A 16,063-nucleotide genomic window follows, 5' to 3' on the forward strand; every position below is an offset into this window, starting at 1 on the left:
TGGGAAGAAGCATTTTTGTGTGTCGGGTTTGTGTGTGTGTGTGTGCGTGTGCGCTAGAGTCACACACTCTATATACTTTTCTGATTTTGTTTGTTTGATTTTAATGTGTCTGGGGACACAAAACTAATCCCTGACACTGTGCAGATACTTTGAGAATGAAAACCCCTTCTCCACCTATTGCACTGTTCATGTCTGTATGGCACACCTGATTGATTACTGATATTTGAATAACAATATCCTTTCCACTCCCACCCCTTCGTCCCCCGAAGATGAAGCTAAAACCCACACATGGTCTAAAATAATTCCTGGGTATTTTCCCTCCTCTTAGCACAAGTTCTTTTTCCATGAGAAAATAATCATCTAAAGTGTGACCATATTCCTAGCTGTATCAGAAAATAAAGCACTTTGAAGGTGTCAGAGCTGAAGTTTCATTTATTAATAGTTATTAAATGGATAATAAATTATTAATATGTTTTAATAAATTGTAATAGATTATCCAGCAAGTCAGTTGATGCTTAGAACCAGGAGTTATAACCATATATATCACCTTCTAATGCTGTAGCTATAACCACCTCTATAATATGTACTACTCAGGTCTGTAACATGCATATAACATCTCTTAGTGATTTATTAACCCTTTATAAAAGAATTATAAATGGAACTTTAATATAAAGTGTAACCGGGATACTCTAATTAAACAAGATGATGCTGTTTAATATGATCATATAGGCTGTGCGGAAGGGTGCAAGTCCCCTCTCCCCCTACTCTTTTCCCCATGTGTGTCTGCATCCAAGGGCGTGATCCTGCAGACATATACTACAAGATGTAGGACTTACTGCCATGATTAGACCCATTGATTTCACTGTAGCAATTCAGGGTAGCAAATGTTGTGCCTTGTAGTAAAAATTAAGATTGGGGCATAAAACAATACAGCACCACACTCTGAGGTACCATCCTGATAGTAAATCATGGGTGGTATCCCTGCTATTTATTACTCTTGTGATCAGCTTTGCACAGGGAAAATAAATGTTTCTGGTTGATGCTAAAAATTAAAAGCTAAAGAAAGATTAGGTAATAGAGCATGGCTCGGCATGTTCACAGACCAGTCGGCCTGCTGTCTCTTGGGTATTAGATCATGTGGCGTTCTGGAGGATTTTAGACTTTTCGTTGTGGTTTAAGAATCTTGATTTTTGATTTAAACAATCAACTGAAAAATAAGAAGGAGCTCCGTTTGTATCTAATTTGACCTAATTTGTTCTGTAAAAGAAATGAGACAGCGACTGGCTGGACGCATTTGGCTGAGATTTTCAAAGCCACCTACAGAGTTTGGACAAATCCAAAATCTCAGCCACCGTTTGCACCACCCAGGGATGCAAGTCTGACTCATCTACCATACAGTGCATGCATGCTGCAGGCTCCCATTCTTGGGAGCACAGCTCCTGGCTGCGAAAAGCTAATCTGGTTACAGGACTGTATCCTGCACTCACTAAATTCCATGGACCAAGCCCAGTTTGAAGGCCACAGTACAAGAACCTGAGACCAAACTTACCCCATCCAGTACAACTTTATCAGAAACAATCATTCTCCTAATAGTGAATTCACCGCTGATACGAGGCACTGAATTTTACCTGTGATCTTACTTTTAAAAAATTTGAGTTTTATTCAAAGAGAAACTGAATGTAAAGTCTGATGTAGATTCTACACGGGATTCTGTTTTTTAAGCAGAAGTAAAACAATTCTTTGGTGGTGCTTTTCAGAAACTGCCAACAGAAAAGAGACAAAACCAGTCTCTTGTCTTTTCTTAACTATATAGGTTTTGAATAGTTTGAACAAACGAACCCAGTGCACTAGGAGTTAATGAGGGTTTTAGGTTGCTCCTTGAGAGAATCAGTAGGCCTGTGGTCTATCTGAGAAGGTTACTTAGACCCAAGGGTAAATGGCATCATACAGATTTTATTTACGATTTGATCTGATGGTGCTAAGGAAGGTGGCTTCACCAGAGGATGAGTATGAAAAATAGCAACAATCACATTTTAAAAAAACTTTATAAAATAGCTTGTTTCTGAAAAATATGTGGCCTATGCAGAATAGTATGGTACGAGACTAGGGTTTTCAAGAGCACTTTGGAGCAGACAGCCCTTTGAAAATTAAAGGGACTTTTGAAAATCCCATTCTAGGCTTTTTTTGGCACCTATTTAGGGTGCTGATAAATCACACCAGACTCTCCTGTGTGATAAGTAAATAGATAAAGGGCAGGTCTTCACTACCGCTTAAGTCCATATAGCATATGTCACTCGGGGGTGTGAAAAAGGCATCGGTGCAGCTGAGCCAATGTAACACTTCTAGTGTAGTCTAGCTCAAAGAGTGATGCACAGAGTACTGGCACTATGTAAAACACTTGGAGATTTACCTGCATGCGGGAATGTAATAGAATGTAAGGTGCTATTAATTATAAGGAATGGAATTATTTGAGTAATTATAGAAATGATACTTACCTTCCAATGATTCTTAATGGCTGTAGAGACTTTAAGATGGTTACACACTAACAGATATTTTCAGCTAAATAAACTTAGTTCATATTCAGAGGGAAAAGATACTTTTCCTGCTGTGGTTTGCCGTGTTCCTCCTTTTCCCCCACACAGTAAGATTGTTCGGAGTCTTCAGTGCTCATGTGCTGCATGTGGGGACTTCCACGTTCACTGTACAGTGATATATAGATGCAGATATTTAAATTCTTTCTATGCTTTCATCTTAACATTGCAGCATTGGGCCAGTTTTCATGCCTGATGTTTGGCCCCTGCTCTGATTCTGTGCACGTGGCTGACAGATGCAGAACAGAGCAAAGTCGACCTGCAGTATTTTTTACAAGCTGGTTTAATGAATTTCCCAAGGAAGGTGGTCTTCTTGGGAGGGAAAAAAATCTCTCTTGATGGGTTTTGGTTTTTTTTCGCAGAGAGCTGAAAAGCCTGCCACAAGTGAGTTTCCATAATCACTTGGGAATTTTGTCCCATTGGTAAACTTAAATGCTGGAATTTGTTAGAAAGAGGAAGAAGCAGATTAGAACTCTGGAAACTGTCCTTCCCTTTCATGTGAAGGGGGAAGATTTGAAAATGGTCAGCTGTCTTTTTTAAAGAGCAATAAAAATTAATCCATGAGCTCCTTAAACTCTGCCCTGTGTTCCCAAACACAATTTCCAATGTGGAAAAGCCAAGATACATTAAAGGGTCTACTTTACCTCTTCCCTTGTTTCTTTTTAACCACTAGTAGCCATGGAATAAGGCTAATTTAATTAGTAGTAGTGTGGATACTGAATGCATTTCCTATGACAGTGGTCCCCAACCTTTTTCGTTTGGCGGGTGCCAGATGAAGAACCGTGGTGGCGGTCGAGCACCCGCCGAAATGCTGCTGAAATTTGGCAGCATTTTGACGACGATGCTTCTTGATGACGTTTCTTGTCGGCAGCAAGAGGCGTCATCCAGAGGCATCACCGCCGAAATGCCACCGAATTTCGGTGGCATTTTGGCAGGTGCGTGACCGCCGGCCAGGACACGGGCACATTTAGATGCCCCCGCGGGCACCATGGCACCCTTGGGCACCACATTGGGGACCTCTGTCCTATGAGATTTAATTCCAACCCTCTCTTCTGACCCCTGCATCAGGCATCTAAGATAGGGGGAAGCTCAGTATATTATAGCTTCTTGCAAACCACTGTTTGTGATAAGGAACAGGGGCTGGGAGGTGGGGCCTGCTGTGTTGTGCCCTATATATGTGGACCACTTGTGTTTTTAATATGGGGAGAGATTGGAATAAGAGCAGAGAAATCAGGGTTTTTGGAAACAGACCTGATTGGGGTCAGGTGGATAGGAGAAAGTTTTAAGCAACTATCCTTTAAATTCAGGTGAATGTTAAAGATCAACTTCCAACCATGATTGAATGCTGAGGAGAACAAAAGGCCAGGTACTATGGTACCTAAAGATGCAGATAGGAGCCTACTGTGATTTTCAAAAGACCTAGTCACCTAACTCCCACTGGGAGAGAAAGGTAATATAAAAACAGCTCAACAAAAGTGGAGCTCATATACAAAGCAGCCTGTACTCCGCTCTTATTTCCACTGGTGTAAACCCAGAAGAATGCCAATGTCTGCAATGGAGTTACTGTGGGTTTACACTGGTGGTAGAGAATGCAAAGTTTGGGCCAGTTTGTTTTGTATAGATGGCAGTGATGGATGGGCTGCGTTGAGATGCAAAGAATGAATTCCATGGAGAGTTTCTGCACTCGACACAAATTGTCAGAATGGAGCTTGTTGTGTGTTAATTTAAACCTTCTTCCACTGCTCATCGATTTTTTTGGTAATGTTATAATTTCTTTTTAAGAATAGATGGATGTGAAAACATTTTGAATCTCAATTTATAATCTTATTCTTATATAATAGAGCGATACAATTGAGAGACGGGAGCAGGGACTCTAAATTAGCTTTGTGTTCTCTAGAAGGCTGTTTATACTTACAGGACTAATATATATAATGTATATGTGCACATACCTAATAGGGCTGTCAAATGGTTTTTAAAAATCTCAATTAATCTCAAGATTAAAAAAAAGTTGCAATTAATTTCAGTTTAGTCACAATGTTAAATAATAATAGAATACCAATTTGCGGATTATAAATATTTTTGGATTTTTTTTCTACATTTTCAAATATATTGATTTCAATTACAACACAGAATACAAGGTGTACAGTGCTCACTTTATATTATTATTTTTATTACAAATATTTGCACTGTAAAAATGATAAAAGAAATAGTATTTTTCAGTTCACCTTTAGAGGCTACAAGTCAAAGCATGAAGGGGCATATGAATATTTAGCATTTATGGCACATAAATACCTTGCAACTCTGGCTACAGCCATGCCATGTGAACACCTATTCTCATTTTCAGGTGACATTATCTCCCGTAAGGTAAACAAACTTGTTTGTCTTAGCGATTGGCTGAACAGGAAGCAGGATTGAGTGAATTTACAGCCTCTAAAGTTTTACATTGTTTTGTTTTTGAGTGCAGTTATGTAAAAATAAAATCTATATTCGTAAATTTTACTTTTCCAACTAAGAGATTGCACTATAGTGCTTGTTTGTGGTGAATAGAAAAATATTATTTCTTTTGTTTATCTTTTTACTGTGCAAATATTTGTAATAAAAATAATAATATAAAGTGAGCACTGTACACTTTGTGTTCTGTGTTGTAACTGAAATCAATATATCTGAAAATGTAGAAAAAAATCCAAAAATATTTATAATTCATTTAAATTGGTATATTATTATTATTATTTAACAGTGCTTTTAAAACTGCAATTAATCACGATTTTTTTAAATCTAGTTAATTTGTTTTGCATTAATCATATGCATTAATTGCGATTAATTGCCAACCCTTATACCTATATATGCTTGTACACACACACACACAGAGACCTATATACATGCACACATATATGTGGTACTCAAGTTGGTAGGTCCAGCTACTGAACAGAGATTTTTATATGTTTGTTGTTGGTTGTGTTGGTTCTCCAGTATAGTCTCCTGCTTCAAAAATTGTTGTTCTTCAAGACCACCTAACCTTCCAGTTGAGGAGAGTTGAAAGCAGCTGCCTCTAGAGCTGGTCGACACTTTGGGTCAGTTGAGCTCAAAAGCTACATGAAATGCTTTCTGCTATGAGGGACGGTTTTTGTCACTGCTCCTGTATTAACATTCTCTGCTGTTGAGAAGTTCTGTTGCTGAGCTGTTCCTGTGTTTGATCTGAATGGCCTTTCACATCAGAGCCACTGGTTTTGGCCCAGTGCATTTGTGTGTTTTGATTATTGTTATCTACAGACAATTTTTGCAGAGGCCTTTGCTGGTGAGTGTAAGGGGTGATTCTGTATGGGTCACCCTGCAGGCAGATAGAAGGGCAAGTTGGTCCCATAGGATGGATTTCACCTGATTACATTAGGGCTGTTGATCCCAAAATTGGGAATCTCGTCAGCAGGCAGGAGGGCTGGCGATCCCATAAGGAGATCTCACTGGTGGACAGAACAGCAGACGATCCCATAGGTGAGCTCACTGATGGTTGAAAATGTCTGTTTTCCCATATGGAAACCCCAAAAATGCCAGATTGGAGTGACACTGATCCTGTGTAGACTTTATCAATGGGCAGAAAAGTTATTGCTTCCACAGGGCAACCTAATTGGTGGGCAAAGGCTGGGTGATCCCATAAGAAGAGCCCTTCTGGTGAACAGAAGAATTGATATTTCCATAGAGAGGAGCTCTCCAATGGGCAGAAGGGCCTGTGGTCCCCTAAGGGAAGTTCCTCAGAGGGCAGAAGAGATCAGTGATTTCAGATGCAAATCTCACTGGAGAGCCAAGGGGATTGCATCATGGTGAAGTTAGAAATGGTGGCTCAGCATCAAATAACCAGTCACCCATAGACCTGAGCTTTGGTTTCACTGGGACAATCCTCTAATTTAAGAAAATAGTGCATCTGGGGCACTGCAAATTTGACCTTTTATGGTGCCTGGTAGAATTTTCTGCTCTTGTGAGTTACACAGACAGTAGTTTTCCATATCTCTGGGTCTTTACCTCTGGCACAGCAAGAGGAACTATGCAGAGAGTAATTCTCACTACCAGTACTGGGCTTGTGATAATGGCTTTTGCCGTGATCTGTTTAGTGTACACTAGCAGGAAGCAGTATCTGTCCATGCGCAAATACTCGTGACCACGAAGTGGGTGGCATTGCACAGCTCCACTAACAGAGCACCTCTGGGGTCACGGGGTCCTCTCTGCGTGAACATAATTTCTTAGAGGATTGGGGGAATTGAAAGGTGTGTCAGGTAGTGCGATGGTAAAGAAGAGCCATGTGCTTTTCCTATTGAACGCCTCCCTCCTGCTCCTCACCTCGTGCCTGTGCATGCGGTGGCTGGTGTTCAGTGGATGTTCCTTGCCCAGGGTTTCTGAGGGCCATCTCTCCCTGTTGTGTTCACTCAGGTCTCGGTCGATCAGCGGAGCTTCATCTGGTCTCTCCACCAGCCCCCTCAGCAGTCCAAGGGTAAGTGGCATTACTTAAGGATCTATGGGTACCATTCCCTCAGACAAGCTCAGTGCTTTTTGGCTTCTATGCATGTAGAGCTGTGGTTATTTGTGGGGTGTTTTATTTTTCCTTGGTTGGTTGTAAATTTTCTTGATTTGAGGAGATATTGATTAGAAATTAATGTGCAGCATCTCTTACCCTACATGTTTCCTGTGCTACACGAGATGTCTCTCTATGGCCCTGTCCATCCTCAGCTTTGTAACCACCTTTAGCACAAAACACGACTGGGACACATAACACCCCGTTGGGTTGTCTATAGCATGCCTTCAGCTAATACCACTGCTTACAACAAAGTCACAGTGAAGCACCATACCATGGCACCTTGGTTCTGCTTAGTACAGAACCGTGCTTGACTGACATGGGTCTAGCTAGAATGGAGATGTTACTGAATATGGTAGTAAGCACCCTGGTTTGGTGCTCTAGTGAGGACAGGGCTTCAGGGTAAAACAATTATATGGATTTGAGGAGAAATAAGAAATTGGCACATCACAAGACTGGGGTCTCTGAGGAAACAGAGTACCCATTTCTATCCCCTGTCAATGAGTCAAACCCTGAGGTCTTTGCTAAGTATTTAGCCAATCCGTACTGAGGTAAAGGTCCCTTTCATTTCAGTGGCAGCTCACCTACCCAAGGATTGAGTACAACATGAGGGAGTCATTCCCCAGGATCAGTGCACAGACTGTCCCGTCCTCACCTGGGTCTTCCCTGTTTGTATCTGGGGTAGGGAGGAAAGCAGTGGAAGTCAGCTCCCTCTGTGACACCATCACCACCAGCCTGGGAGCCAGCTTGGGCCCAGAGATCTATGCATTCATAGTGGAAAAGCGATGTGGGATGCGTCCTCCCCCAGCCCCCTGCAATATACAGTAAACCTCCCACATAGTTATAACAGTCTCAGGGTGCACTTACTGTGGTGGGCAGACTCTCTTGGGGTGGGGATGAGGATTCCAGGCGCAGCATCTGGCAAGGAAAGCTTTGTCAATGCAGCCCCACGCCCCACGCTGCAGCAGAGTGCTCGGTCCTCACTGAAAAGCTCATGGGGCTATGTCAGCGTCTGGCCCAGAATGTTTCAGGGAACCTCTCAGCCCTTCCTAGGCCCCACTCCCAGCAGCTGTTTCCATGAGATGGTGAGTGCACTCCCACCCTGTGTAAGTACCTAAGGACATATGTAGATGCCTCCAAGAAGCATTTCAGATGGCTACTTCCTCTAAAGAGTCAGGTGTAATTCATATTCTTAAAGGGACATTGTCAAGTACAGGTTTCTAGCTTTGCAGACTTTCCAACCTCTCCATTGTTTCAACTATTTTCTTAAAAGCATCTAATTTCCAAAACTTTTTCCCATCAATTTTTCCCGTTTTGTAACCGGCAAACATTTGACTTTGTTCCTCCACCATCCCATGTCTTTAATACACCAGGAACCAACAAGGTTCCATTTCAGAAGGTTCCTATTCTGTGCACTGGCCTTGCTGATGTTAGCAGGACTGGCCAGAATTCTGAGAATAATATTAATGGCTACTGCAGAATAAGTGGAAAAACGCACAAAAATAGCGTCCAGTCTTGCAAACTCTAGTCATGTGAGTAATCCTTTCTCCTGGGAGCAGTTGCATTGATGGCAGTGGGACTACTTGGATGAGTAAGAACTCCTCACATGAATAAGGGTTGCAGGTCTGGTCCGCAGTGACTATTCTTATTTAAAATGATTCCTTGGGAACAGTTGATTAAATGTTTTTAAAAAGCTATTTAGCAGCCAGGTGGCATTCTCAGAAGACCATAACCATTTTAAGGTGGGCAGATTTTGGTCTTAAAGGGACACTGTTGGTTTAAAAATCATATAGTTAAAAAAAAGTGTCCTTACTTATGCACCTTAGGTTATGGAAAGGGAAACTATTTTCAAAGTCAAAGGTTTTTCACTATTTACACTGCTTGGGCACAATACTGCACCATGGCGAATTCAATGGCAGTTGAAAGTGCTTGAATCTCCCAAGATTAGGACCTTGGTTTACTTTGCTGCACCTCTCAGAACTGTCACAATGAGAAGACACCAGTCAACTTAGTGGACTAAATTAGGCTCTTGGTTAAACTGGTGTAAATCTATTGAAGTTAATAGTATTACTCCAGGTTTTCAGTGGTTTAACAGAGTGCAGAATGACTTTATTTCTCGTAAGTTTGATTCTCGTGCTGTCATACATTGATTACATGAGCTGTAAAAATTGCAGGGGAATGCTTATAATTATTACTTTTAGACCTGTTTCCATTGGAATTAGTTATAAATGGAGAATGATCTCTTCCTGATACTGACCAGCATGAATTAGCCACATAACTCATCTCTTTGACCTTCCATTCCTAATGGTGATTTGGAATTCACCAAAAGAGACAGGCTGTCTTAATTTTAAAGTGTTTTACAAAACCTAATATTAATAGAAATATTTTAATATATTGGTTTTCCTTTAATTTTCAGAGTCTGATCCAATGTCCATTGAAGTCAAACCTCCCCTTGAATTCAGAGGACTTTGAATCAGACCCTCAGTGCAAACAGTTGTATTTGTTTGGCTTTAAACATTCCCCTGCATTTTTAAATGTCGCAGACTGGTGCTAGTACTTGAGAACCAGTCTAGTTTCCTTTCTATGATTTGAGGATGCAATTGCTTTTACGTCATATATATGTACAGTGGGGCTGGATTAGAGCCTTTAGAGGCTATGGCAGTATAAATAAGGAATATAATAAAATATATTTGTTGTGGACACAAATGAGGAAGCTGAGTGCAGGGCCAAGAATAAACAAAGAGCATAAATGGTGCTTGTAATCTAGGATGTTATTCCTAGGGCTGTCAATTAATCACAGTTAACTCATGTGATTAACTCAAAAAAATTAATCGCAATTAAAAAAATTAATTGTGATTAATCACAGTTTTAATTGCACTGTTAAACAGTAGAATATCAATTGATTGTTTTGGTTGTTTTTCTACATTTTCAAATACAGCGCTACCTCGATATAATGCCACCCGATATAACTCCACCTGATATAACACAAATTTGGTTATAACGCGTAAAGCAGTGCTCCGGCGAGGGGTGAGACTGCGCACTCCAGTGGATCAAAGCAAGTTCAATATAACACGGTTTCACCTATAACATGCTAAGGTTTTTGGCTCCCAAGGACAGCATTATATCGAGGTAGAGGTGTATATTGATTTCAATTACAATACAAAATACTAAGAGTACAGTGCTCCCTTTATATTATTGTTTTATTATGAATATTTGCACTGTAAAAATGATAAAAGACATAGTATTTTTCAATTCACCTCATACAAGTACTGTAGTGCGATCTTTTCATCATGAAAGTGCACTTACAAATGTAGATTTTTTTTGTTACATAACTTCACTCAAAAATAAAACATTGTAAAACTTTAGCGCCTACAAGTCCACGCAGTCTTGTTCAGCCAGTCGCTTAGAGAAACAAGTTTGTTCACATTTACAGGAGATAATGCTGCCTGCTTCTTATTTACAGTATCACTTGACAGTGAGAACAGGCGTTCACAGGGCACTTTTGTAGCCAGCATTGCAAGGTATTTATATGCCAGACATCCTAAACATTTGTATGCCCCTTCCTGCTTCGGCCACCATTCCAGAGGACATGCTTCCATGCTGATGACACTCGTTAAAAATATAATATGTTAATTACATTTGTTACTGAACTCCTTGGGGGAGAATTGTATGTCTCCTGCTCTGTTTTGCCTGCATTCTGCCATATATTTCATGTTATAGCAGTCTCAGATGATGACCCAGCACATGTTCATTTTAAGAACACTTTTACTGCAGATTTGACAAAACGCAAGGAGATTTCTAAAAATAGCTACAGCACTCGCCCCAAGGTTTAAGAATCTGAAGTGCCTTCCAAAATCTGAGAGGGACAGGGTATGGAGCATGCTTTCAGAAGTCTTAAAAGAGCAACACTCTGATGCAGAAATTACAAAAACCAAACCACCAAAAAAGAAAATCAACCTTCAGCTGGTGGCAACTGACTCAGATGGTGAAAATGAACATGCATCAATCCATACTGCTTTGGATCATTATCAAGCAAGACCCATCATCAGCATGGAAGCATGGCCTCTGGAAAAGTGGTGGAAGCATGAAGGGACATATGACTCTTTAGTGCATCTGGCACGTAAATATCTTGCAATGTCAGCTACAACAGTGCCATGTGAACGCCTGTTCTCACTTTCAGGTAACATTGTAAACAAGAAGTGGGCAGCATTATCTCCTGCTATTGTAAACAAACTTGTTTGTCTTAGCGATCGGCTGAACAAGAAGTAGGACTGAGTGGACTTGTAGGCTCTAAACTTTTAGATTGTTTTATTTTTGAATGCAGTTTTTTTACATAATTCTACATTTGTAAGTTCAACTTTCATGATAAAGAGATTGCATTACAGTACTTGTATGAGGTGAATTGAAAAATACTATTTCTTTTGTTTTTTACAGTACAAATATTTGTAATAAAAAATAAATATAAAGTGAACACTGTGCACTTTGTATTCTGTGTTGTAATTGAAATGAATATATTTGAAAATGTAGAAAACATCAAAAAAGATTTAAATAAATGGTATTCTATTGTTGTTTAACAGTGTGATTAATCGCGATTAATTTTTTTAATAACGCAATTAATTGTGATTAATATTTTAATCGCCTAACAGCCTTAGTTATTACCGAAATATGTAAGGTAATTCATTTTGTTTATAAAATGTGGTTTTTATCCTGCCAATATCCCTTTAAAAGGATTTTACTCCCTGAATGTGTGTAATATACTGTTAACTGAACTCATCTGAACTACCTTTCCCAGACATCCCCTGTAACTAACGCGTGAAGGTTTTTTCCTTTTAACAACAACAAAAAAAAGTCCTATCCCCTTGTTCTTCTCTCTCAATGGTGCATTATGAGTAGTTGTTTTTTTCCCTTAAACTACATAATCACTTCCATCATCCACAGAATGCCACACTGGGACTTTGTAGCAAATACTGAGCAGTGAATTTCTGAACAGCAGAATCAGAGTGTCATCAGACTGTCTTTTCAATGCTGATTGGGAAATCTCCTTCTTTCCCTGTCATGTAGCCCTGCTGGGGCCCTCAGGGATTCTCTGTATAGCTATCTGTTTGCAAATCAAACCCCAAACTGACCCAGGGTTCAGGGATACCCCTGGTGTTTTGTGTTCAGGAATGTCCCAACTAATGCTGAGTGAGTGATGTCACTCTGGAAGGCCAGGGGAGGAAGGTGGATGAAATGTTACTGCTCTCCCTCTTCTTTCTTTCCCCCATGGGTGACTGAAGCCTATGTGTGAGTTTTGTAGAGTTGGGGAGGGGGCTTTGAATGGTGTGTGCAGTAACCTGTGTGCCTTTCCCACCACCCCACGTGCACCGCACACTTATTTTGAATTGTATCTCTCTGCTGTGTTTGATCAGGGCACTTTGAGCTGAAAAAACCAAGCCTAGCTTAGGCACTCCTCAGTTTCAGTGTGGCTTGAATGGCTCTTATTACCTGTTCCTCACCTCCCTTCAGCATTGTGCTTTTTTCATCATGGGGCAATCCGAATAATGCCGGGGGTGTGGCATCTCTCTCTCTTTTTTTCCCCTCGGTTATTTTGAATTTTTTTCCCCCTTCTTCCTTTGTGTTCCTTTTCTCTCTGTGGTTTTCCTTTGCTGACACATGGTTGGTTAATATGATAAAGCCTGTTATGACACTGTTCTTGCTGCTGCCGCCGCCACTGCTGCTGCTGTTGATTATGCTGCGTTCCCAGCTAACTGCATGTCTTTTTGTTTTTTGTTTTTTGTTTGTTTGTTTTTTGTTCTTGTTTCTTTGCAAACCCTCCCACCCACCCTCCCCTTCACCTCCATCTCTCGTGTCTCCTTGTGACATGATGCATCTTTATGACTCAAATGGGTTTATTCTGACTTTCCTTTCTCTGCTCGCCCGCTGTGTGCTTGTCTCACTGTTCTCGACGTGCATGGACACTCTGTGTCTGTCTTGTAGCCTATCAGAAAGTTTTTCATCCCCCCTCAGACTCCTGACCTCCCTTTCTCCCCTCGACCCCAAGTCTCCTTGGACCCTGATGCTTGTAGGAACGCCTCCAGGCCTGGACATGTTCTCCAACCAAAGCCAACACTTCAGTCCAACCCAAAGACGCAGACTTTACCATCCAAGAACAAATTGGCCGAAAAACCGCTCCAGTCTACCAAATCCAACCCGCTCCCTGCTAGCAATGCCAACACCCCCTCTTCCCAGAATCCCCCTGTGCAGAATGCTCAGGGCCGCCCACCCACTTCCAGCTTAAGCCCCCAGCTGGCTATTCCTACAGTGCAGGCCAACCCTATGTCTCCTATTAGATTACTCCCTTCTAGTACTGACCCAAGCACCAAATCTATCCCCATCATACAGGTCACCCCTCACCCCTCTCCAAGGGGAAGTCCCCTCCCTACCCCCAAGGGGACACCCGTCCATACGCCAAAGGAGAGCCCAGCAGGCACACCCAACCCAACGCCACCATCCAGCCCCAGCATTGGAGGAATGCCCTGGAGGACACGGCTCAACTCAATCAAGAACAGCTTCCTGGGGTCTCCTCGATTCCATCGCCGGAAATTGCAAGGTGAGTCCGTTCTTCAGATGAATGTGGATGGCTGAATTGGGGTTGAGTATTCAGCAATAAACTGTCAACTCAGATTGACTCAGCAAATCACATTTGCGGAGAAGTGACTATCAGTGTTGGTAAAAGTGAGGGAGTTAATGCAAGGCCAAGACAAGTGTGAACAGGCTGTGTGCTAACTTCCACAGCACAGCTCCACTGCTGCACCTCAATCCTGGGCTGCAGCCTCTCTTGTTATTCCAATCCTGAATTCCCATGCAGCACCACCTGCTATTCGCATCCTGCAGCCCACTGGCGGCTCTGCCAGTGCACCTCAATCATGACCTTGCAGCATCTCCTGCTACTTCACTCCTGAGCCTACCCACCTTTAGTCTTGCTCCGCAGCACTCCTGCTACTCCAGGCCTGGCCCTTTCCCAAGCAGAGGTGATCAATTGGTGGGAATAGAATGAGATTGTCCTACAGTGTAGCTTGTTTGTATAATCCTGTTTAATCATTTCTTTTCTTTTTCTCCTGAGTGTAATTGGTGTAAACTATCCCTTAATGTTATCAGTACTATCAGGTCTGTTTGGGATGTTACAGTTTTTACAGACCCTGGAATTCTAAGATGGAGAAAGTTATTTGCATCAAGATTTGGGTAGCTTTTTCCTCTTTGGCAAAGGGCACCTGAAGTCACATGCATAACCCCAAAAGCTGTCAGAATCAAACTAATTCCTTATGGTTTTACACTCAAGATACTGGGATCTGGCCTGTGGGGAAAGGAGAATATCTAACATGCTAATGGAAGATCTAGAACAGGGGTAGGCAACCTATGTCACGTGTACCAAAGGCAGCACGCAAGCTGATTTTCAGTGGCACTCACACTGCCTGGCTCCTAGCCACCAGTCCGGGGGGGCTCTGCATTTTAATTTAATTTTAAATGAAGCTTCTTATCCATTTCAAAAACCTTATTTACTTTACATATAACAATAGTTTAGTTATATATTATAGACTTATAGAAAGAGACCTTCTAAAAAACGTTAAAATGTATTACTAGCACGCGAAACCTTAAATTAGAGTGAATAAATGAAGACTCGGCACACCACGTCTGAAAGGTTGCCTATCCCCAATCTAGAATATATGCCCTGATTATCAGAGACTTTGTATCTGAGATGGCCAAGGAAGGACTGAGAATTGTGACAGTGATGCAGGGATCCGTCTCAAGGGAAAAGTTGATCAGCTAGTTTTATTTTTGGCTCAAGCACTACCCTTTTCCATGAACTGGAGCCTACTGGATTCTGTGCAAGGTGCTAACACAGCTGGACTGATGTAACAGCATTCCAACATCTCATTTGCACTTTGAGGAGTCTGCAGGGATTCCCTGTGTATTTTCAGTGGCTATGGGGATTCGTTAGATGAAAGGCACTGCGCAAAGTATGAATGTTAACCACTGATTCTCATTTGTTTATTAAATAGGAAAAAAGAGTAGAAAGTGATTCAGACACACCACAATGATAAGCTCAGTCTAAGGGCCTGATTCAAAGCATGTTGAAGCCAATGGGAGACTTTCCATTGACTTCAGTGGGCTTTCGGTCAGGCCCTGAAAGCATCAATATTTTAGAATAGAGTAGTCACGGTGATCTAGGAACACGAGACTAATGCTTAAACATCAGGACTGGCTTGTGGTTTTTAGGAGCTGTAGGGATGCAAGGAAGACAAGGGGGTTTGGTGCAAGGATTATTTCATTGGTATAGAAGGAAGAAGAGGAAGGTTTATTTATTTACCATTTCCTTTTTCTTGCTCCCTCTTTTTGTGTGTGCGTGCCTACAGTACCTACACCAGAGGAGATGTCCAATTTAACCCCGGAATCTTCCCCAGAGTAAGTAATTCACTATGATGCTACTTATCTCGCCACTTTATGGTTTCCTTCCCGTGCTAATGGTGTGATAGAAACATAGTCCATTCCTCATACTGAAAGGCTATAGCAAATGGTCTAGAGCGGTGAAAGGGATCTTCCACTGAGGTCCATGGGCACAGGGCCAGCTCCAGGGTTTTTGCCGTCCCAAGCGGTGGGGAAAAAAAAGCCGCAATTGCGATCAGCGGCAGCTCCACCGCGCCGCTTTCTTCTTCGGCAGCAATTCGGCAGCAGGTCCTTCCCTCCGAGAGGGATCAAGGGACCTACCGCCGAATTGCCACTGAAGAGCCCGAGATTCCGCCCCTTCCCCTTGGCTGCCCCAAGCACCTGCTTGCTGAGCTGGTGCCAGGAGCCGGCCCTGCATAGGCACAATCCAATGCGCGGTGAAGTCAATGCAAGTCAACAGGTGTGCCTGATGCTCCTCACTTTCTTT

At 41.8% G+C, this 16,063-nt stretch overlaps 1 protein-coding gene across 13 annotated transcripts in view; it reads left to right on the forward strand.

The window, feature by feature from the left end:
• BRSK2 (BR serine/threonine kinase 2) overlaps positions 1 to 16,063 on the forward strand; it is a 493,899-nt gene that overhangs the window by 440,863 nt on the left and 36,973 nt on the right. For all 13 annotated transcript variants that reach the window (XR_007774500.1, XR_007774497.1, XR_007774499.1 and 10 more), the window contains 3 exons: positions 7,011 to 7,071; positions 13,534 to 13,741; positions 15,546 to 15,594. Coding sequence is in view for 9 of the 13 variants with exons in the window: in XM_050953680.1 (XP_050809637.1) it covers positions 7,011 to 7,071; positions 13,534 to 13,741; positions 15,546 to 15,594 (318 nt within the window). In the remaining 4 variants the exon portion in view is untranslated. The remainder of the gene's footprint in view (positions 1 to 7,010; positions 7,072 to 13,533; positions 13,742 to 15,545; positions 15,595 to 16,063) is intronic.

Source organism: Gopherus flavomarginatus, chromosome 5 (assembly GCF_025201925.1).
Source record: "Gopherus flavomarginatus isolate rGopFla2 chromosome 5, rGopFla2.mat.asm, whole genome shotgun sequence".
In the NCBI taxonomy this organism is placed as follows: domain Eukaryota; kingdom Metazoa; phylum Chordata; order Testudines; family Testudinidae; genus Gopherus; species Gopherus flavomarginatus.